The following is a 24,086-nucleotide window of genomic DNA, read 5'->3' as shown; positions in this document are numbered from 1 at the left end:
AGCACCTGAGTTGTCTTTCTTTTCCTTTTTTTCTTCCAATGTAGCATCCATATTAGCCTGAAATACTTTTCTGTTGGGTTCCCAATCAAAATCTCAGAAAAAGTGTTTAACTGAAATCAAATACAGAAGTAGTTTTAAATGGACACTGGCAAATTCACTTTGCATTAGTCAAGCACTGACAAACACCCTTCCAGTGTGTACTCTTCCATTCCAGTGTGTACTTCCCTGAGTTATTCTGTATTACAGGGGGACGACTCTTCTAATTCCCCCCATAAATTGTCCATTTACATTCTGAAGTATATAATCCATCACATATTTTTCTATCACTTCTGAGCTGCCATAAGCTACTATTTTTAAGATGCCTGTGTTCACTGTGCATATGCAGTTTTCTAATAAAATCTGAGTAGTTTTATATTTGCTTAGATTTGTTGAAAGGTCAGCAAACATTTATTTCAACATAAATTATTTTTGACAAACACTTCAAATCAATACAGAGGTTGGAAAGGTTAGAAAAAGGAAGAAAAATTTTAAAAATACTGATCTTGAGAACATCATCCTTAATACTCACTTATTTTAAAATAAAACCATAGTTTGATCTTTGCATTTTAGTTCTATAATGGAAAATCTCCTGTATAATCCAGGCATGGTCTTCCTCACGTTCTGATAAAGACTATCTAATCTGAACATTCACTCCATGCTTTATTCATAGAACTGCAACAACTGACATCTCCTGGATAGTATTTTTTATTATATTGACTGAAAATAAATTTAAACACTGCGTTAATTGAACAGAAAAAAAATGTATATACTTTTACATCAAATTTGGGAATAGTATTTAAAGCAAGTCAAGACAATAGCTTAAAAGGATTTCAACCTACATGCCTCCTCTTAAAAGATTTATTAAGCAAATCTGAATTAATATCATTAAAAAAGTATTTATAATGAGTAACATATTTTTTCATAGAAAAAAATATTATGTTCTTAGTTTAAAGTCTCAATTTCATATCACAGGCTATGACAATTTTAGGTATGTAATGAACACTTCTTTCAAAATGAGGTTATTTTCCCATCAACCATCATGCTTCCAAATAGTTCTAGTATTAAACACAGGTTTAATACTTAGACATCTAACAAAGAAATTTTCAAGCATTGAAATTATCTTAATTTCAGCACTTCTGGATACTAGATGAAATCAAATAAAAAAAAAAGTCTAAATCCTCCAATATTGTTTAAAATATTTTTAAATCATCACAACCATCTGTTGTAGTTGGAAAACAGAATTCAAACTGTTTTTCCAAGCAGATTATAAAAACCCAAAAAACCCAGCAAGCCAATCTCAAAACTCCAAATTAAAATCAATTACAATTGCTGTGTGCTTCTATTATTATGTTTTGCTTCCTAAAAATTGTTTCCTTTTCATTGTAAAGTTTAAGAAAAGGGTACTTTATAGTTCAATCCTTTAATTTTGGCATTTGTTTTTATAGTAAAGAGATTTTCATGAAGTGATGTTTACCTATTCAATACACGTGCAGTTTCAAGATGGTTTAATGGAAGCAGTGAAACAGGAAATAAGCTGCCAGCAGGATGAAGAGGAATTGCCAACAAAATCTTCATGTTGTATCCATGGTATAATGTCTTTGAGGAATCCAAAGTACATTTCTGCAGTTCAGATTCTCAGAGGTCACTGAGTTTTATAATTATCTCCAAGCAATTTTCCCCACATCCTGTTAAGCTCTCTCTAAACAGCTGTGTGTGTTGCCATGCAGCTTCACCATCCCCTCCATTTAGAACTGCTTCCAACACAACTTCCGTTGCTCCAGAAAAATCTGAATAGGAGCAGAGATTTTTATCTATTGGAGGAAAAGATAAATAATTCAGTAAGCCACAGCTCCAAACAACATATAACAATAGAATGCACATTACAAAGGCTAAGCTGTAATGGATCTTTAAGGATCTCAGTTGCAACTACTCAGATTCATCTGTCCTTCCTAGAAAAACACAAGTATCTTGTATTCACTCTGTGTTCTTGCTTGCCCTGCTCTCTTGCAGGTAGGGCTGTGTATATTAATAAAACTGAGTTTTGTGCCAGCTTTAATTAAATGCACAGTATTTTCTTGACCTTGCTTAGTAATGCTGCTGGAAAAGTAAAGAATATTCATATTATGGTTTTAATGTTTGCACAGTAGTTTCTTCATATAAACTATTTATTTCCAGTTACACATCTGCTACATGATATAATTAACTATTTAAATTCCACACTTACCTCCTATCAAAGCAATTTCTGCTGTAGGAGAGCAAAGTCTCCATTGTATTCTTCCGCTCTGAAATGTTTGACTGCTTGTCCTAACTGAAATGTTATCTATTTTTAGACCAACTGACTTGCACTCAAACTTCCAGCTGATGGAAGCAGAGGATGACCCTTCTTTTCGGGCTAAATAAACCTACATGGAAAGAAGACACAACCAGCATGTCAAAAACTGAGATGACCAACACACATCAAATTAATCCTCGTAGAAAAGGACACAAAAATCATAAGATAACACACTTGCATATTTTTTTATCAAGCCCCTGAACCTTTAAAACTGTACCAAGTGCCTCTTTCTTCACCCTCAAGTATATTCCACAGTTAGGTAATTGTACATGTTCACAGCCCCTCACTAGGGAATACTAAACTATTTCAACATCCATAATAAAGTTCAAGCCACAAAACCACCTGAGCTTATAGTTTTTTAAAGAAAGAGAATTCAGGGTCTGTTTAAATGCACAGGACACTTAAGTATTGTTGATGAAAAGAACTGTCCAATCAGTAGATTCTTCAGCTGTGGCTGCACACTGCTTCTCCTAGGACTTGGTGTGTCTCAGCAAAAGCAAATCATACATGCCAGCCATTTATAAATTCCATACTAACATTATTTGAACTGCTACAACTTGACATAATTTAATTTAGTCCCAATGCTGTTCTGAGCTTCACCTAGCTGAACAGTAACACACACATTAACATTCATTAAAGTTACTATGAACCCTCTCAAGAATTTAGTCACAAGTGCCTGACAGTTCTTTCAAGTCCAACATCTATTATCAGCAAACCTAAACAACAGACACTACAGATTAGAGAGTCCAAACTACTGTGATCCTATTGGAATCCTAAATTAATAAAAACTCTGCCATGTCCAAGCTTCTGATTAATATCATACTGAGTGGACTTAGTCAGCTGTTTATTTTTTAATCTTGAAATAACAACCCAGAATAAAAGTATAATAAAACACAGTAGTTTGTTTTACTAAAGATCCCATCCTAATATAGAAATGTAATTGATAGACCATTAAACAGAATTTTAGTGTTACTATTTTCAAGTTGAAGAAAGCTCAAAACCCCCAAATGTGTGAGGTTTTACACTAAGAATCACCTATGAAAATGTAATGAATTAAGCTGTTTTCATGTGAATGTAATCTTAATGTTCATTAAGGTGTTGACCGCCACATATTTTTTAATGTATCTCAGCTAGTTCTAGGAAGCTTTTCCTTGATCAGATCCTACTGAACTGCTGTATTTGAGTAAGGAAGACAAAACACCCTATTAAATACCACTTGGTTTAAATGCACTAAACTTTTGAACACTAGAATAGCTTCAAACATTAGTCTGTCTCATCTTTCATTATAATATACAAGCATTTAATCAGAAAAAAATAATAAGTTTTCTTTTGTGTATTTTTGACTTTCCTCTAACTTTCAAATGTGGTTGTTTTGCTTCTAGTATTATTTGAAAAATATCATAAATCAGAGGAAAAAAACCTAACCAATCAACCAACTCATTCAAATTCTTTTCCACTGCAGCAATTCTTACAGAAAAGAATCCTTTTACAAATCCATTGATTTCAGATCTACAGGTTCTTTCACTATCATTATCACCTACTGTGGTCAGCCTGTTTGAGTCCTGGATACCAGGTTATCTCTGGGTAATCTGACTGAATTTGTGGTATGTACCTGTTTGCATTGAGTACCATAAAACCAAGTGGTTCTTTCCTGTTTCTCCTGGTCTGACAGATACATTTTCTGTAGCTTTTAGATTTAAATGCCTTTCCATTCATGACATAATAAATGTTATCCAAGTATTTCTGTAAAGGTTCCTTTGGCTTTTAAGTTCTTGGACAGCTGCTGATCAAACTCCAAAGCAGCATCTTTTACAAAATGAACAGGCAAATCCCAATCAATGTTTCCCTCTGCTGTTATTACCCATTATACAAACAATACCCTATGAAAAATAATTTAAATTCTTTGATTCTTACACACTTTCTGCAGTATGCAATTTCTGCAGAACTAACATGCCTTATCCACAAGCCCAAGAGAGACCTAAGCTGTAGCTCCTCTAATTTCTCAACACCATCATCTCATTCTTTTGAGGTGTTACTGAATACAAGTCCTTTTGCCTGGTCTTATAGATCAGTCCCACCCTGTCTTATCTGATTAGTAAAGCTGAGAAAAACTGTAGTTTCGTTTCAGTGCAGGGACAGCATGTTTTCTGCAAAAGTGAGGATAGTGATCATTGCAGAATTGAAAACATAATGTGCTATCATATTTTTAGCAGATCCTGGGGAAGCAGAGAACATCTGTACCTTACTCTGAGCTTTGTTACTTCTCTTTTACATTAAGTCTACCCTGTTGTGACATCTTTCATACTACTCTCCTGTTTCTTCACTTAGTCTTTCTCTTTAGTGCAACATAGCCTCTTAAAGTTATTCCCCCACTGCATTTTGCAAGTCAGTCATGTAAAGACACAGGAAAGAAAATCTCAAAAGGCAAATACATACTTAGCTCCGTTTTCATCAATGGGAAGCTAGAAGAATATTTGATCAGAGATCCTTCAGACTTGTCAAATAGCAGAGGAAAAAAGCAGTAATATGCTCTAGTCCCTGACAAGAATGTTCAGTTCCACAGTGGTTGCTGTTGTGGGAAAAGCTATTTGCTACTACATGACCCCTTATCACTTCACAGCTAGCAGTTCTCTTCTTAGATTTAGAGCCTATGACTCTTGTGCTGCTCAGTCCTGACACTTGGGAAGGATTCTAGGCGAGGTATACAATATTCTGGATAACTGACAGGTTTTTAACTTCTTGCAGATGGAATTTATTATTTAAGATGACAATTTCCTCCTTTGGCTGCATATCAAAGAGATATGACATACTATAAAACTATTCTTAAAAATAACAAATACCCTTTTTTATTTCAAGAGAAATACTGCTTCTCAATAAAACAGCTTTTTCCCAAAAGGCTAAGAAGGAAGCCATTTTTTAAAATCTGGCATTCTGGCAAGGATTTTACCTACCTGCAGAGAATTCAATCATCCTTTCTGAAAGACAAGTTAAATTTATTTCTAATTTCTTGTACCATCTGGCAATCTTACTGAATCTTAACAACAGCATTTACTAACATCAGCTAAATTCTACAGGCACCAAGAGAGGTTTTGAATCCAAACATTGGCAAAGGTTTTCTGTTTTACTGGAGTTATCATCATTTTACTGTACATTATAGGCTTTTAATAACTGCTATTCTTACCATTTTCCAGTCTGTTTCAACCTTCCTCCAAATAGATTCTGCCTTCCAAACACCTGCTTCCCAGCCATTTATTTTTTCATTGTTATTGGAAATCCGTGTATAACTATCGTCTATTACATTGTAGCTGAGATGGAACAATTTAGATGTCTTCTCCTTTTCAGAGGGAATAAAAACAACTTCTTTTCTTTTCTGAAAAAGCCAAAAAATACAAGCACCTTCATTCCCCAGTGCCTAGATTCCCCCAAGACTATGCTACTTTTAAAGAGTATGTCATGGTTTTGCAATTCAGTTTTGCTGCCAAATGAAAAAAAACAGAAAATGTCCTCTTTAAGAGAGGTCACGCACAAAACCATTTCTGCAGAATAAAAGTTTTAAACCAGTTTCCTAGAGTACATGTGCAACTTTACTAGAGGGGAGGAGTAATTTTATCTTTTAAATTTTCATGTAATTACTCTCTAGAAGTAATTTTTAAACAAGCTAACATAAAATAGTATCATTTAAGTGAGAAATTAGAGTTTCAGAACAGAAAATTTATATGTTAAGTACATTGCTTGTACAATTAATAAGTAAATGGTTATTTTCAATAGCAAACCTGTGACTACCACATACAGGTACTTGTGTATGCCAGTTTACAAATCAGCTTCAAAAAACAAAGTATAAACTTTGTAACTTCACAGTATTACTTTTTTTTAAGTCATTGTTCTTAAGAGTTTCAGAAATAAAACAATGGAGAAGTGCAATAAACTATTAGTTTCTCAAACTCAGACAATCCTAAGAAACTCATTAATGTCACTTAACTGTTTCTGTTTAGGACAGTTAGACATTCCACATGAAGGAATTGCTACAAAATTGAGGCCACACCTCTGCATCCTGACTCAAGCTAAATATTATGTTTTTGGGAAGCTATATCTTAGAATAAAATAGATAAAATCATACTTAGCTTTTGGAAACAGTAAAAAAATACTGATGTGAAAATCAAGTTTATTGTTTCAGAGATGGCTTAATTTACATAATTGTAATTGCTCTTACATTGGTTTATTAACAAAAATAGTTGGTCAAAACCTACTGTTAAAACCTGGAAGTAACTAATAATACAAATACAAAAATTTTTACAGTTTTCCCAATTTTTTTTCAACTAACTTAAACTTTCTAGTTCTGTCAAACTAGCTAAATGAAAAAACTATTTTTAACCTTTAAGAAGAAAGCACATTTTATATCAAGGAATCCCAAACATTATTAGAATCAACGGACCACTATCAATTCTCAAAAATTGCTTGTGGACCTCTACTGAATTAATGTCAAACTTTCACCTAATGTTTTTGCAAGATTAATTTGTTCGAGCTGAATCTGACTACCTATCATGAAGTGTCATTTCTTTTTTTATAGACCATAATCACAAAGCCTTAGCTAGCTACCTCTAAGATGGCCATCAGTGCAAAAGTTAAATACCTGTGGACCAATTTCACCTCTGGCTACTCGCCAAGCCACAGAGCCTGATGTCCTTCCACCATATTCTCCAGGTTTAGGTGTTTTAGGAGAAATAAACTCCACAAGCTCCACAATAGTCCTTCCCAGGAGCTCTCTTCTTCTATTTTCTGACAAAGACTTTTGTCTCTGAAAAAAGAAAACATTCAGAAAAAATGGTATTTGTAGTTCTGCTCTAGAGTGACACCAGCAGGAAAAACAGAATTGAAAAAACCAGATTACCATTTTAAATCTAGATTGATTGTTAGAAACATTAATCTTACACCACAGACACATATATAAATCAGTCATAAGCACACAGTTATGTGACAGCAGTGTGTTATCCAGGAACTTGCAGGCACTCTGTGGAATTCTTTTTAAATAATGTTTGTGCTTTGTTTTTAATACATTTACTTGGACGATAAAATACTTCCATAACAGTTTTTATAGCCATTCATATGTATGCTGTACCATAGCTGTTCTCAATATTATTTGGAGGAAAGAAAAGACAAGAATCATTTGTGGTCAAATTTTTCTTCTCTAACACAGAGTGACTTCATTGGCAACAGTCTTGGTTTTGTGATTAAGCCCAAACAAAAGTATCTGAAGGAGCTATTTCACTGATTCTGTCATAAAGAAACCATGACAACTCTATTTTTCAGATGTCAGAAAACTAAGAAAAACTTAGTTGCAGAAAAATTAGTGAAAAATAAAAATGACATGTCTTCTTTGCCTATATGAAAAAAACTATGAGCAATTTTTGGTAGAACTTTTAAAAATTTTATTGAGATGTGAGTATTTGTCTACATGATTTTCACGTCAAACTTACAAATCTGGAATGTGAAGCCTTTCAGTTTTTTAATTGTGGATAAACCCACATGGGGCTGAAAAAATTAAGTTCAACATTGAGTATGTAAATTATTACACACATCATCATTTTCTGCTTTGGTGATCATCCAAGGCATGGACACTCATCCCAGTGGGACCTGAAACTTAAGGCCAATAATAATTTGAATTATCTCAAAAGCAGTTCTGACCCAGCAAGTTTTGCTAATAGAGATCACAAAAGAAACATTTGAAGACTTTTTTTGTTCCAGACAACAATGTGGAATTGTATAAAGAAAAGTAAGATACAGAGAAATGATGAGGAACAGCTCCAGCTGAACAAATTCCAGATGCTAAATACCAGTTCTAACATAGCAAAAGGGGGAAACACACTTCTGCTTGTGTTGATAGATGACAACCAGCGGTTGCAGCAATTTCCCATGAAACATCAGGCCTTCCTGAGGCTAACAGCTGCCCTGATGTTTAGGATATCCCTATGCAGCACTACTGATCTTGCTCCAACTCAGAGGAAGTTTGATATGGTTTATCCTAAATTAACAACACCAATCCACTTTGATGTAGGGGAAACCCAGTGTCAGTGGTCATCACCACTGAAATCACTGATGTCGTGCTGAGAACTGGATGCCTTTGCTGTGTAGTTTTTGTAAGAACAGCTGAAAAAACCTGTTATAGAGTAATTTCAACATTAAAAGGCTACAGAAAACAGATCTCTACAAGAAATCAGTAAGTTCCTCAAGTATCATGAGCACAAGGATGCTAATTCTTGCCATCTCCTGCCACCCAACAGACTCTTGCATAGAAATGCAGCAGGCACGACATGCTAAACACTCAGACTCTGCAGACATCAACACAGCCTGTGCTGGGAAAACCTGTAACTGCATTTCCTACCAATGACATTGTCATTAGAAATGGATTGCAAAAACTCCAGCTGCCATGGCTCAAACTTCCTGCTTTTGGGGTTTTGTTGTTTTTTTTTTGGTTGGGTTGTTTGGTTTTTAATTTAATGTTTTATTGTTGTTGTTTTTGTGAAGGCATTGCCTGCTCAGGCCATACCTTTCTTTGGCAGACAAAGGTACTAAGAAGGAAGAGGGACGGTGAACCGCACCTTTACGATCACTTCTGTGTCATGTGTGAGTTGTGCTGTTGATCCTTCCTGAAGGACTCTGCTTTCAGGAGACTGATAATCCATAGCTTAAGTAGACCCATTGCTGGCTGAGCAACAGATAATTTGAGGGCAGGAATTGAATTTTAAACCTTTGACAAGGAGCACTGGTTCATCTCACATCAATGTTATTAGTTTCCTTTTAAGACTTGACCTGGCTATAACTATAACCATTCACAATCACTATCAAAAAATTGGAGTCTGGAGCAAATTAAAAAATAATTTGCTTCTCTGTTCTACCATCCAGATTCCAATGAAAGCAGTGAAAGTTCAGAGTCCTTCCCCATTTTCTCTCGGGATAACATAATGGACTGAAATAGGGCAGTAGGTGAAGAAAATTTGTAGTCAGTGTGCTATAGTACTACAGAATATTCTCAGATGGTGGGTAACCAAGAGGCTATATACCTGTTTAGGAATGCCTGGCCCAGATAAAACACACTAAGTATTTTTGAGAAGTAAAATAAGTACTGAAGAGATAAATTATTCCTGCCTGCTATCCATTTAACTGCAAGCCACTCAACATCTTTTGAACTGTTGTGTGGCCTCTGCTTGGCAATGGAACAGACAGACATACGAGAAAAAATGGCCAAAGCCTTTGCTCTGTATCCAGGAAAGACAAAAAATGATCCCTCAGACTCCATTTCCATTAACACTGCAGTACAGGTGATAATGTATACTGCATGTGTGCTTCTCTTTAGCTGTAATTTAGAAAAATTGAGCTTAAAAGAGACAGCATTGGAGCTCTGCATCAAACAGCACAAAGACTGCAAATCCTCCTACTGTGGAGTTAGTCTCTAGGAGATGACAGGAAAAGGACAAGTTAGAGGAGGCCTCTACAGCTGTTATTGTCTGAATAGGCTGCAATGAAGGAAACCATACTACCTGGATGCTTGTATCTGAAGAGAGTAATGAAAACTTGCCCTAACACATCTTGGAAGTTCCAGGGATGAGATACCTTTGCCCTCTGTGACTGCAGAATACAACATGGAGAACCTTGGACACTAACTTTTAAAGTCCCCTTTTTCCCCACTGCATTGTCACTGTAGAATGAGCTTTAGGAAAGGCCTTTTAGCTAGGACAAATGTAGGAAAGATACCTAGTCCTTTTGGCAATTGGATGGCAAACTGCCTCTAAAAGCCTGAAATCTAATTCCTATTGTAAGTGACAAAAGAAAAAGGAGCAAGAGCAGATACTTATAGGGATTAAATTTATTAACTTAGTAAATTAAATGAATCAAACATTCCGAACAGCTACTGGACAAAAAAATGTAACAGGAGCAGTGTGAGTATCATTTACTTTGTAGAGAAAGTTGTTCCTCGAATAGGATATAATTAAAAAGACTGACAAAGGTGTTCTTATAAAATCACAAGACAGCTTTAATAATACTGGAAAGCAGCAGGGAAAGCAACAGCACAGAGATGTAAGGGCTGGGATTTTTCACATGTAGGGAAAGGAAGATAGGAAAAACACAGACAGTACTGGAAATACATGTATAACTTTCTTCCCTCTACTATTAAGTTTTCATTTAAAGTATGACCAGAATGCTCGCTCTTTGTCTGAAAAATGCAGCTTTAGAGCTGCACAGTCCTGTAAAGAAGGTGGAAAGGAGTAAGAAACAGACCAACATGAAGAACCATCTATTAGAAATGGCAATGACATCCTTTCCAGAGGTTTCCTAAACTTCTGTAAGTGAAACATAGCATGATCCTACAGTAACATCACTGAGATGACAAGGATGTCATAGTTTCCTGATTCCATCAATATTGTCAGGGAAATTTTTCAACTTATTAGTGCCCCATTTCCAAAGTTCTTGTATGGACAACTGTGGAGGAAAAGAATGTGGTGATTGGTTTCTACTGCCACTAGTTCAGAAGAAAGGACCCCTCAAATTAGTATTGTAAACAACAGGGGTTCAAGGCTTGGAGGGGACACCAATAAATTCCTGTAACCCTGCACAAAGAACATGCATTCCTCAACTTGAATTTCTGATCCTTTACCTCCATTTGCTTTGCTGCTCTGGTTACTCTTCCAGTGCTCCACTGCTATGTGACTATAATTTTTCCTTACTATTAAAATTATTTCAAGCCCTGGTCTCAAAATATTAGTCCAGCTCAATTCTTTACAGTCTTAATGTATGGCTATAACTCTCAAGCCAGTAAGCCTCAAAAAAGGCATTATCTGTTTATTAAGTCATCAGATCCATACTACCACTGGAATTAAAGTTTCCATAAATGAGAATTATCCCTGGAAGGAAGAGAGGACAAAATGGAAACCACACGGTGATTCAAGGTTTTATGGTGTTATAGTATATTGAATCAAGTTCATGGTGTCCCAAGTAGGGAAGAGAAAAAGCTTAGCAGAGAGGTTCTGAAACCATGACATGCAGGTGCAAATGGCTCCATGTATTTTGGGGATGTTAAGCATGAACAGTGTAAAAACACATGGCCCTTAGTCAAAGTTCTACGGATGGTACCAACAGCTTTTGAGTCTTGGAAACAGCCTGTGAATCATTCCTCTCACTTCCTAGAGCTTGCAAAAAGTCACTGAAAGCAAATTAAACCTGCATTTCTTTTAACTGTAAATGCTATTGTTTTCAAGTTATAGTAGCACCTTCAGTCATCCTGAAGAAGTCCATATAGTTATTAAGGACTGCAGTTTACTCCCAGCAAGCACAAGTCTGCTCTGAAGTCCCTACGAAATATAATATATACACACACATCTGTGTATGTAAGAGTTAATATGATAACCCACTTACATACCATTATTTATCTTATTTCCCCTAAGTCCAGCACTGCAACTTATTCCTATGTATTCAGGGTAAAATGGGTAATTAACAGCATTTTTTATATCCAGTGTATGGATATTCCTATGAGGTTACCAAATACATTCCTTTGTTTGAAGACCCCACATTCTGCAGATACTTGTTTCACTCTCAGAAAGCCACTGAAGAAAAGTTACATACCGTTCTATTCAGTGCATTAATTGTCTCTCGCAGCGTAGCTTCACTGAGTGCCGTCCTTCTAGAGAGCACTTCTTCATGTTTACAGCTGTATCTCCAGGTGACATCAACAACCTCAAGCACAAGTGGAAGAAAATAAAGCAACCAAAAATTTCCACATATCTTGCTTCATTTAGAGAGTCTAGTTACTGAAAGCATGCTTTTCTACAGTAATTCTGAAAATCACATCATGGTGGAATACATTGCACGCTTGCTTCAGGGCAAGTTTGTTTATTATTAGCATCATTACTCCTACCTCATCTTTGGAGAATGCAATTATGTAGGAGAGCTTCTTTCCCCAGCCAGTTTCATAGAGAAGAGGCTTATCACAGACATTTTCACAAGGATCACAGTGAAGCCATCTTTTCTGAGATGAAGAATATACTTCAGTCCATACATGATCTACATAACAAAGGCCAAGAATAAACAATGACTTATAAAGTCTCTATTCTAATCTTGTAGAATATTGTAACTTTTTCCAATTTATTAAATGAAGGAGCAGGTGAAAATATGTTTTCTTTTCATTTACATTTAGAAATGTTACTAAAGCTTCCTCTTTCTTAGGATCACTGTCTCTTACATTCAGCTAAAGATTTTATCATTCTGAAGTCAGTCATCTGACCTTACTTGCAGAACCATATTTCATCTCATCAGGCTATACATGAAATTGAATGTATACTGTCTTTGTTAGCAGACTGAATAACTGCACGTGCTGCCTGATGGCTAACATGATCTGAGAGGCATAAAATATATAACACCCTTTTGCACAGGCTTGTATTAACATTGCAGTACTCCAGAATACTGGTACCTGTATTGTCCCAGACATATCTTGCTTCAAACCCTACAGCTCTGCAGCACAGCGTAAAACAGTTGGCCCACTCGCCACAGCGTCCGCGCTTGGTTTCCAGAAGTTTTTCAGGGTTGTTATATCTACAGGAAAAAAACAACACAGAATGAGAACAACTGAAAATACATTTCAGGTTCCAGAGATCTTTACATTGTGTTCTGATGATCTGAACAGATTTCAGTACCGATCAGTCTGCAGAAGATAATGGAAATAATTGTTGTACTGCACAAAATACATCTGAGCAGAATACTACCTCAACTCACATGACTCCATCATAAGTATTTAGCAGCACTGAAATGAATCTGGTTAAGTTTTCAAAACCAATTTAGACATCTTAAAATATGACTTTTGTATGCTGGTCCTTTAAAAAAGTCAGCAAAATGCTTAAATGTCACAAAAGTATAAATAAATTGTGTATTTGCTCTTCTGCTACAGATTCAGCAAAAGATGTACATTACACCGTGATTTCCTACAGAAGTGAAGCTTTCCCTGCAATAACAAAACACTATCTACATACAGTTGCCAATATTAACAAATTTTATTTAGAAGCTGTAGTTCATCAAATTGACATTAAAAAAACACCAACCAAGCCAGACAAGCATTCAGAACAAATCCACATAAGAGGAAGCACATATTGTTTTGAAAAATCTCTGAACTAACAACTTCTCACCGGTTCACAAAATGCACAAATGCAAAGCTGTTTCTTGAAAGAAAAAAAGATGGCAAGTCTCTGTGTGCTCACCTTGGGAATCTATTACAGAGCTGACACTGGTTGCAGTAATGGTTTTCCACTCGCCTGGCATCCCACCTTAGATCATCATCCGTAGGCAACAGGTAGCCATTTTTAGGCTCTGTCTGCCCACCACACCTGCTGCAAGGAAGACTGTTTACCCAATGAAAAAAGGAAGTCTTAAACCAGTCCAAAAGCTCCAACAATAAGAAGTCCTCCTCATTCACATGTGCACCTGTAAAATTTATACAACACACAGTTAGTTCAAATGGAAAAGTAGTTTAGTTGAACTTGATAGTGCCTAAACTAATCAGTAACTCTAGGCATTTATATATTTTTATGTACTTTCATATTAAAAAGCTTAATATATTACTTAAACAAATACAAAAAAATATAAATTGTCAAGACTGAGTAAGCTCACACTTAAAAACAAAAAACTGCAGTCCTAAATACTACAGCTAGAATGACAATAAGAAATTGCCCAGAAAAACGAGTCAGATTTACATTTCAGCCTGGTGAAGTTCCTGATGCCCTTCACACTCTTCCAGAACTTTGGAATAGAGAGTTAATTATTTTTCTGCTCTAAAGTATTTTCCTATTCTCAGCTATTAAACTAGGAGTAACAATTGCTTTGGTTTCCAAATCCCAAAGAATCAGACACTGGCAGCAATTTTAACAACCAGGTGTACAGGCTTTCTATAAACAAACTTTCTACAAACACAGCTTAATTATTGTAGAAAATATGTATATACCATATAAACGCATGGAGTTTGTTCTAATTTCAGCAAACAAACACCTTTCTCAGCTTACCCAAGGTAGACTCTGGATGTCTTTTGTTTTCTACTCTACCTGATTTTACCACACCAGACTTTTCTGGCCCATTTTCCTGCTTACAAAAGGTGTTAGAATCTACTCACATGCTCTCACTGTTCTAACACCTGGAAATAGCCCCACTTTATCTAAAAAACAAATCTAAAAAATCCAGTTTTTCACGAGAGATCCATTTCTTTAAAATCCTTAGAATCTTTAAATGCACATTGGGTTACAATGCCCGGAGTATAAGATCCTCTTCCTTCTCAGATACATAAATATTTAAAGAATTCTTCTTAGTAACTTTATCATCTAGGCCACACATAGGTATTACTGCCTGGTTATTTTTATGCACTACAGCTTTATTCTAGTCACAGCGCAGACAGGTTTGACTAATGAATATTAACATTCAAAATAAATTTTTAAAAATGCTGCCTCAAGAAAATTGAAGGCAGATGCACTAAAAATTTATGCACTAGCTCCTTTTCACCAGGATGGTGAAAAAAACCCCAAGATGAGTTGGGTTTAAGCTCATTTCCCATCTTGCTCTGAAGCTGTAGCCATCTTTGGTACAAAAGACTCTGTAGGAGCACCTAACACTATTAAACACACATTGCCAAGATCACAAAGTCCATGGGAAGAGATCATCTGTTTATCAAAGCAAAAACACCTGACTTCTGATTATAGTAAAATTTCCATTTTTACTCATGCATGTGAAAAACCTTTGAGCTGGAACTCTCAGAGAAAGGCTTACTGCTTACAAAATTGATATGCTTGTATATTCAAGCTTTTTGCTAAAACCTCAATGAGAAGATTTCAAGCACAGGCCACACTCTCTTTTTTTAAACTAGATTCAAACTAGAACCCATCTGTGAAAATTTGACTGCTATACTATAAACGCTCTTCCCTTGATTTGCAAAATAAATTCCTTATTAAAACATCACATGGAAAAATAAACAAATGTGATTTATTTGAACAGAAAACAGTTGGCTGTGATACACAGCTATTTTTTACTGTTCAGCCCATCTTTCTAATGAAATGTGGCAAAGGGAAATAATAAAATCAAAGCTATATCTCTCATCAAATGAGTGTTATATTCCTAGTATAGTCTTTATGAGCCAAAAAAGCTCATGATACATTTCAAGGCATATCCTTCCCAGAGGTGGCAGTCTTAATGCAGCAGGACAGAAACCAAAGAAACTGAAAGCCAATTACCCAAACATCTCATATACAGTCCATTCCAAAACCAATGTTTCTAGAACACTCTTGAAAAATGCTTTCAAGCTGTCACAATCCGAAACAGCGGAATTCCACCCCTTCCTCTTTATTTCTACCTAAATTAAGGTCTGGAAGCCATTTGGACTAAATCAGCCTAATGGTTTGAGAAGAAGCACTCAGAACACTATCCTCCCCCTTCCTTCCCCTTTTTAAACAATGTGCACAGTAGTATTAGAACAGAGTCTAAGAGGCAGGCTTGTTCTTTTTTTTCCTTTATAAAGAAATGTAATAGTTGTAATTTATTACTGCTAAGTCTCTTTTTCCCATTGTATTGTCCCATGCTGCTGAATGAGAATGCTTTGTACTTGTTCACGTGGTTTCTTATTTCTCTTAATTTTTCCATTTAAATATGGTCTTAGAATTGCATTTTTAAAAATATTTATCCTACAGAAGAAGCATTTCACTACATCACTGAAACAAATCTAAAATCATCACCTGAAAATAGAAATATGTAATTTTAACTGACAAAACCTTCATACATTCAAAACAAATCCACATTTATGAAGAAAATATAAATTTTAGACACTGATGTCTCAAGTATTTATGCCTACATTTAATATCTCACTCCATGAAGAACAGGGAATAACCCTAATCATTTTAAGCATTAGCAAGGAAAGTGATCATTTGTTTGTATCAGGTTGCATCTTAGAAACATCTCATTCAAAATCTCACCAATATCACTTTAAAAAAGAGAAGCAGTATTTTAAAAATTTATTCTGAATTTAGAAATGTAGCACATACAGGAAAACTGCACTCTGAGAATTTCACAACAATGACTACTTGAACAAGAAGCTCTCCTCCTCTTGCTGTAGTTATTTCACTTGAAATTCAAGGAATGCAACATTTGTTTCCTCAGCCCTTTTTTATACTAATTCAGAAACTGAGTCCAAAATTTCTACAGAAAAGCAGTAAAAGACAGATGACAAAAGTGAAATAAAAATAAGAGAGTAGTAAATTAGTAAGAAGGCAATTCCAGTTTAGAAACAGCATTTCGAACCTGCAGACATATGACCAAACACACACTGACAATGGATGGTATGTTTGAAAGAACATTTCTACTTTCATATACACTTGGCAGCATTACCTTTGTCCAGTCTTGTAGCTTGTGCTAGGTTTTTCTGAGCCTTGCTTTTCAATTCCTGGAGGGGAATTGCAGCTAGTGCTTTCTGCTGAATAGAAGGATTCTCATACATCAATACAAGATTCTCAAAGTTTGTTTGAAGTGTTTTCAAGATATTTGCAGCCTGCAAAAGGATTTTCAGTCACAAGATGATTTATGAACGCTCACCTTCAGGCAGAATAACCAAGCTCTACTATTTTAGTTTAAATCAGCCATAATTCTATGTTCATATTCACATTATATATTTATTTACAGGTGAAATGTTTACTTGCAAAGATATCAACAAAAATTGAAGACACCACCACCCAAACTATAAAGCCAATCTTGTAATCTCTGAGCATTCTGGATGGTGTCTTGAGTGAAAAGTATACTAACTTAGGTAGAAAACTGTTTTTAAAGACACCCCTGATGGGAAGGTTTTTGACTTCTCTTCCCAGCCTAATTCCTCCCACCTTTCTTTTGGATACCTTTTGCCCAAAATCCACAAAAAGATATGAAATCACTTTCATCTTCTGGACACTGCTATACTGGTTTGCAGAACTGTATTATTGATGAATTCTGCTTATTATTTCTTGTTCATTAATGTTGCTTGTCTGTTTCTATTTCTTTCTTTTATATATCAACTCTAATGGAGGTTTGTATGGACAGCCTAGTGACCACCTAGTCTGTTTCAGCAGGGACTGGATATAAGAACTAGAATTCTTCAGTCAGTTATCCTAAGTGCCACCTAATGGCATGCTGCACCCAACAACGTAGACTAAAAATAACAGCTGAAGTTAATAATAATGAAGTTGGTAGCGGAGCAAACTATTTGTTCCCACTTAAAAAGGAGCAATACAGAGAGTGAAATGGGATTTCAAAAGTAAGAGTCTGGCATATTTTTGGAGGAAGTCTGTGGCACTGCTAAATTACCTTTTTTCTACTGTTACATCATGTTTCAGTCTTTAGCCTTGTTAACTACTATCTTAATTTAATCAAAAATGCAATGCTTTTCCTGGGAGGCTGGCAGCAAATGCAATATAATACACCCAGGTATCTTCAGAAGATAACTTCCTTTAAAGGAGCACTTAAATTACAAGTGATTGCTTTTGTGTTGTTACAGTACTGCAGGATCAGTCCTTAATTTTCATAACTGCTAAAAGAGAACAGAGCTGGTTTGGCTCTTCCTGGAGCTCATCAGCTGTAGGTAACTGGTTTAACATCATAAACTCCATTGTGTCCAGATCTACTTTAATACAAATTGAAAGAAAGAAACAAGGTACACTAGAGACTGCCAAAGGCCTAAAGACCTTCACGGTCCATCAGTTTTCTGAAAAGGTATGCAGGGATATTGCTCAGCACAGCAGAAGTCTCTCAGATTCTTTGACAACTCACATTTCTGAGGCAAAATCATCATTGTTAGTCAGTAGTGCTTAATCTGCTTCGTGAAAGGCACTGTATGAGGCGTTAAGCAAACATTTAATGTCAGAAGTGAGGTGAACCTCACTGCAGTTCTAAGTTTGGATACACCTTTCCTCCTGTAATCACTATGCCATCCAGGAAGGGATCAGAATCCATCCACCAGAATTAACAAATAGCCACAGCTCTCCTAAGTCTTAAGAATATTTTATGATGAGAAATGCAGAAGAAAACAATGAGGCAAATTAATGGTGGGCTAGGGTCTCTAAAATTGTGCATTTAGGAATATTCCTCTGTTCTTTCAAGCAAGCTGCTTTTCCTTGCACTTATCAGGCCTCCCATGAATGACAGGTCAAACACATAGGCAAGAACACACTACAGAAACAACTCTAAAACTCTCTGACACCTGTCAGCAGTGCATACAACAATTATACAACTATAACTCTGCAGTGTACTCACTGGAAAACAAGCCCAGCCCTGCTGTGCAAGCAAAATGGCCAAGTCACTGCCAGACTTCCTTCCAATCAATTCAGACTACAAAGACCAAATGCAATGGCTCAGAGACCCATCAGCATAGCTCTCTGTAGAGATCAGCTAAATCCAGCATTCTAACAGAATGCCACATTGCCTCTAAATAGCAGTAAGTTTGGTCCCACCACCCAGGCATGGACGCACAGAAAATGAACAGTTTCAGAGAAATGAATCCACAGCTCTGATGACTAGCATATGTTGGGGCAGAGTAACTAGAAATTGGAGGGATTAACCTCAGAATACATTGTGTTAACATTGTGCAACATTATGCAACACTGTTGTCATTGCAGGATCAAATTTTAAAGCTTCCTGTTCTAAGCAGTACAGCAGCACCAAATCACTCTGTTGCTTCCAACCACTAACTGCAGAAGCGGCTGAAACAGTAAAAATCTAGAAGCAGGCCAAAAAACCAACCCAGAAATCCTCAAAGTAAAACATATCCAGTCAGAGGCAACTACTGCCATGCTAACATAATTAGATTAAATGTCTCAATACAACATTCCTACAATAGTACATTTCCCAAAGGACCTTCTGGGTGAGGACGGGTCATTTAGTGCTCTCTATCTATCCTCAAAAGCCATCACTTCAAACAATGCTTTGCCATTTCTGATTCACTGACTTGGGTAGGCATTGGGAAGAAACAGTACTTCATAGTTCATATCCAACAATATACTGGTAGTATAATATAAAACACACAAATTGTGTTTAAAGATGCATGGGTAGTAAGCTTTTAGAAGGATTCATCTTACACCAACTTTGAGACCAAAGTGATGCTGGTTCTAGGAGGAAAAACTCTCCAGAAAGCTAAAACCAAAGCATCCTTAAAAGCTTCTATGAAAAGGAGAAACTTAATTTTTAAAAGTTATATGAGGTGCTGAGTCTTCTCCCATCAGGGCAGTTAACATCAGATGAAAGGACTCTGCTCTGTCTTGATCAGAAACTTTACCTCAACCTCTTGGACAAGGGAAACAAACTAAATAACTATAAATTAGTCCTTGTCTGGCTAAATTTCTGTTTTTAATGACGGGCACATATAAAAAAAGGAAGCCCTCCTCACAGGCTACACATAGAGATCACAATGCATGAACCAAGATACCAGCAATTATAAGCATTACAGTTATGCTCCTGCTCCTTCTGCTGGCTCTCAAATACCAAATATAACCCTACTCAGCTTCCCACTCTCCCTCTTGTTCCCCATCTTGCTGTTCCCTTTCAATACGTATCAGCTTTTTTTCTTGACACCATGATTAACAGAATATTTATGGAGATCTCAACAAAATCTCTTGCTAATGTGCTGTCTGATGTTTCATGCTTAAGTTGTACGTAAACTGAAGAAAACACTCAAAAAACCTTCAGAAACCACTAGGGAAAAAAAGGAGTCTAGTACAACCTTCATAAAGCAAGATTAGCTCTGTGGTCAGACCAAGTTGCTCAATTTTGGAAACTACTCATTTTCTCTGAGCAGCCTGTCTGAACAGTTAACTCTTCTTCAATCTTTACATGCATGACTAACCAGCCTACGAAGTTTGCAGGTTATAATTACCATTTCAAGAGATTGCACAAGTGATGTTTCTGGTCGCTGACGGGCAGGGGCAAGAACAGATTCAACAGGTCTCGAAGGCCGTTGTGCAGCTGTCTGAGTGCTGCTGGCAGCTTCAGAGGATCCTGATCTGTGGATTTGATTCGACTCATTCAGTCTGCTACTCCTCTCTCCAGCAATTAAGTCCCTGATTTTACGTAGTTGCTCAATTGAAGCTTCCTTAGGGAAAACCAGGTGAGTTTCTCCCTGAAATTTAGACAAATTAATTCAGCAGTTAATGCAGGTTGGAGCTGGTCAATGATTTCTAGCAATAGCTGAAAGTTAGCATCCTAAAGTCTGGCAGGATTCAGCTCTTTAGATTAGGGTTCTTTACAATAGAAGCTTGAAGCCTCTCACAGCTTCAGAAGCCTACCAGATCAAGAACCTAGAGTCAATCTAGAGAAAGAGAGCTCATAACAACATGCTTTTGTTAGTAACTTATTTTGCAGAGCCATTCATGGGCTGTGTAGTTGTGGTTTGGCACAGAAAGCAGCAACAACAGAAATGAACAATTAATGCTCAGTTCTCACAGTACAGCAGTGAAATCCTAGGCAACACAGAAAGGCATCCAATGTTGAGGGAAGAAGCCCCTAGAATGGCATCTGCTGGAAATGCTCTTACACACTGGTATCTTTTATGAAAAAGTTTTAAGTTTTCAGATAGGCAATATTACTCTTATTAAAATTGGTACCTAGATTGATTTCTGGGTTTTATTTTTGACTTCAACATGATTACTGGTAGCATAACAAGAGGTCAGTAGTTATGACAGAATCAAATATCTGTGTACTTAAAATAAAGAAATAGGTTACTAAAAACATGAATATCCTGAAGCATTCATCCTTTAACAGTTTCAGTTTCTACCACTGCAGCACTTATATTTACTGAGCTAATTTGTTTACCTACAGTTACTTGAGGTCACATATCACTGCAGATAGGGACTTCCTGTTAACACTTAAAATCACCACAAAACTAAATGGAATGTATCAATCCATTATCATGCAGAAACAAAAGAAGGAACAGTATTAGCCATGCAGCTGAAAAGCAGTTTGTGAACTCCAGCTTTGACTGACACAATAACCATAAGACTGAGCCAACACACTCTCAGAGACCTGCCTGAGTGCTTCTCTAGCTACACAACCCACCTCCTGGCTAAAACACATCATTAAAAGTCTCCTGAGCAGTAGCATGAGAATAAATCCACAGACTGTTTCTCCCTCTGCAGTCATCACTTCCTTCAGCACACTTTTTCTTTTAAAAAATTACAGTAACTTTACCCAGACAGAAGGCAGAAGTTCCATGACAGCTGGATCTAAGTAACATAATGTACATACCCATACAGAAGTGTGGCATCAGACAAATTAAAGCAAAGCAAGAGCTTTGCACCAATAAACAAGAGCTTGGTTGTCAGACCAGCTTTCCAGTAATTGCAAAAACTGCTTCTAGTTTAACAAGCACTGGCAGTTTAAGCCCCACCAAGACCGCTTCAGAACACAAAGCAATCTTTGAAATACTTCATTCTGACTGCAACAGAATCAACATTCACTCAACACTATTTAAGGACAGCATTTCATAACTTTTAAAAATGTGTTTTGAAGGACTCACCCTCCTACTACTACTTGAACAGTCAGTCTATTGCCCTTCACTGCTGTCATGACAACACCAGTACTTGAGCAGCTGCACTGTGAATTGGCTGAAAACATTTCTGGTTTTGTTTTGGAAGATTACATTTTAATCAGATCAGCTTCCCTTACCTAAATCACTACAGGGCCCTAGTGATGGTAGGAACATGAAGAAGAGTTGGGCTTTTTAAAGTTATTTTTCTCTCTATGAAAAGCAATTTCAACACTCATTTATAATGTCTGATGTTCACCTAACAGCAGATTGCTACAAAGAGAAGGGGTTTCCACCCTGCTTCCCACCACTTTCTTTGTGCCAGCATGGATATGTATCCAGCCATTCAGTAAATCAGCAGTGTACCTGTGCAGCAAAAAAAAAAAATAAATAAACCTTGTCATGCATTAAGTTAGCTCACCATAATTCTGAAGCAGCCACATCTAAATTCCCTGCTGGTTAGCTACAGATATTGGCAGACACAGACTGAAAGAAAATACTAACTGTCCTAAAATCTACTGCCTTGCAACTAGAGAAACAGGAAAAAAAATATCCAGTTTTAAATTTTAATATGTAAACTGATGAAGACACCTGAAATTACTACATTATACTCACCTCTTGAAACCCCATCTCAAATAAACATTCAACTGCTCCTCTGACGGGCAACAGCCTTGTGGAAAATGCCGGATTTCCAATCCGAATTAATCTGTATTTTTCCTCATAGGGATTCCTGAACAAATTGAAAGTTGTAATTATATTTGCAAATTAAGTAAACACTTAAAGGCTGGGTAACTGCACTATGAATTTTTTTTAAGTTTAGTTTCATTTACAGCAGTTAAGTGAAACCTACATAAAACTTTGACTTTATAAATTTCTTTTTGTACTTAACTCTGAGAGTTACCAACCGGTGCTAAAGCTCAGCTTGCAATTTATGTTCGTGAATTCACATTTGGTAGTCATACCTAGCAGGGCTTAAGTCTCATACTTAAGAGACAACCTCAGATACCACTATACCTGGTGCATTCTAATTGAGCCTGTCAGGTTAATGCTGGATGGCTTTAGTCCCACCAAGGAAGCTGCACTAAACTGCCTGTATGTGAGTGAAACGACTGTGGTCCCTGTGCTACCTCTCAGTTCCCCTTCCAGTTCTTCTAAAAACGTTTCCGTCTCGCCTCTTTCTTTAAAAGAAGGCCAGCCCGGGACTCGCTATTCTCTGTCACACAGCAGCTTTTACGAGCCAGATTTGGACAGGGAGGGGCAGCCCACACATCTCGAGCTGCTGAAGACACCAAGGTCAATCACACGTCCTGGCGTCTGTGTGCACCCTACAGAGCCACCTCGCAGAAATCCAGCTGTAATTAACTCTCGGCACCAACCTTGCGAGTTCACCAGCAAAGGGCAAGCGAAAAACAGGGTAAACAATAAAATGAAGTTAAAATGAAGTTTAAAGTTAAACTACTTGCTGTGTATCCGCTTGCTTTTAGGTAGCTCAATACCCGCCCAAGGTGGAGAATCAGGAATAAGGCATCATTTTGGGGTTAATACACAAATTCCGAAACTTTCAAAACAAACCAACCAGCAATAAATAGAGAAACAGAAATCCAGAGCACTACACCTCTAGATAAGCAACACTAATTTAAAAAAACGGCAAAACCATGAGAGACGCTTCTGAGCTGCGCTATTACACAACAGGAACGAAAGCGCCGCGCGGAGCCGGGGAGCGGCCGGCGGGACCCTGCGGCACCGCCCGCGGACCGAGGGCGGCCACCCCGCTCACCGGAGGATGTTGTCAGCGTAAGTGAGGAGCAGCCGCGAGGCCTCCAGGAAGATCTCTCGCCTGTTCTGGCACAGCTCGCTCACGGCGGGGGAGCCCGGCGAGGACGAGAGCCCCAAGGCGGCCGCCATGGCTGCCCGCCCCCCGCGCCACACCGCCCGCCCCCGGTGCTGCGCCACGCGCATGCGCCGTGCGAGCGCCGAGGTCACCGCCCTCAGCCGGGCACCACCGCGCGCCGCTGGGCGCATGCGCCGTGCGAGCACCGAGGTCACCGCCCTCAGCCGGGCACCACCGCCCGCCGCTCGGCGCATGCGCAGGGCGAGCACCGAGGTCACCGCCCTCAGCCGGGCACCACCGCCCGCCGCTCGGCGCATGCGCAGGGCGAG

The 24,086-nt window shown here is 37.4% G+C and overlaps 1 protein-coding gene across 1 annotated transcript; it reads right to left on the bottom strand.

Moving 5' to 3' along the window:
• Positions 1-728: 728 nt before the first annotated feature.
• NGLY1 (N-glycanase 1) lies at positions 729-23,910 on the bottom strand. Its single transcript, XM_056486001.1, has 12 exons — positions 23,704-23,910; positions 22,542-22,656; positions 20,280-20,522; positions 16,772-16,931; positions 13,612-13,834; positions 12,831-12,952; positions 12,279-12,424; positions 11,987-12,097; positions 7,002-7,166; positions 5,553-5,741; positions 2,264-2,441; positions 729-1,850 (listed from the first exon to the last, which is right to left on the bottom strand). Exons 1-12 carry the CDS (start codon positions 23,883-23,885, stop codon positions 1,675-1,677), a joined length of 2,010 nt encoding a protein of 669 aa, XP_056341976.1. The 5' UTR covers positions 23,886-23,910; the 3' UTR covers positions 729-1,674.
• Positions 23,911-24,086: the final 176 nt, after the last annotated feature.

The sequence above is a fragment of the Oenanthe melanoleuca genome, chromosome 2 (genome assembly GCF_029582105.1).
Source record: "Oenanthe melanoleuca isolate GR-GAL-2019-014 chromosome 2, OMel1.0, whole genome shotgun sequence".
Classification (NCBI taxonomy): domain Eukaryota; kingdom Metazoa; phylum Chordata; class Aves; order Passeriformes; family Muscicapidae; genus Oenanthe; species Oenanthe melanoleuca.
This window is presented reverse-complemented; position numbering and strand designations above follow the sequence as displayed.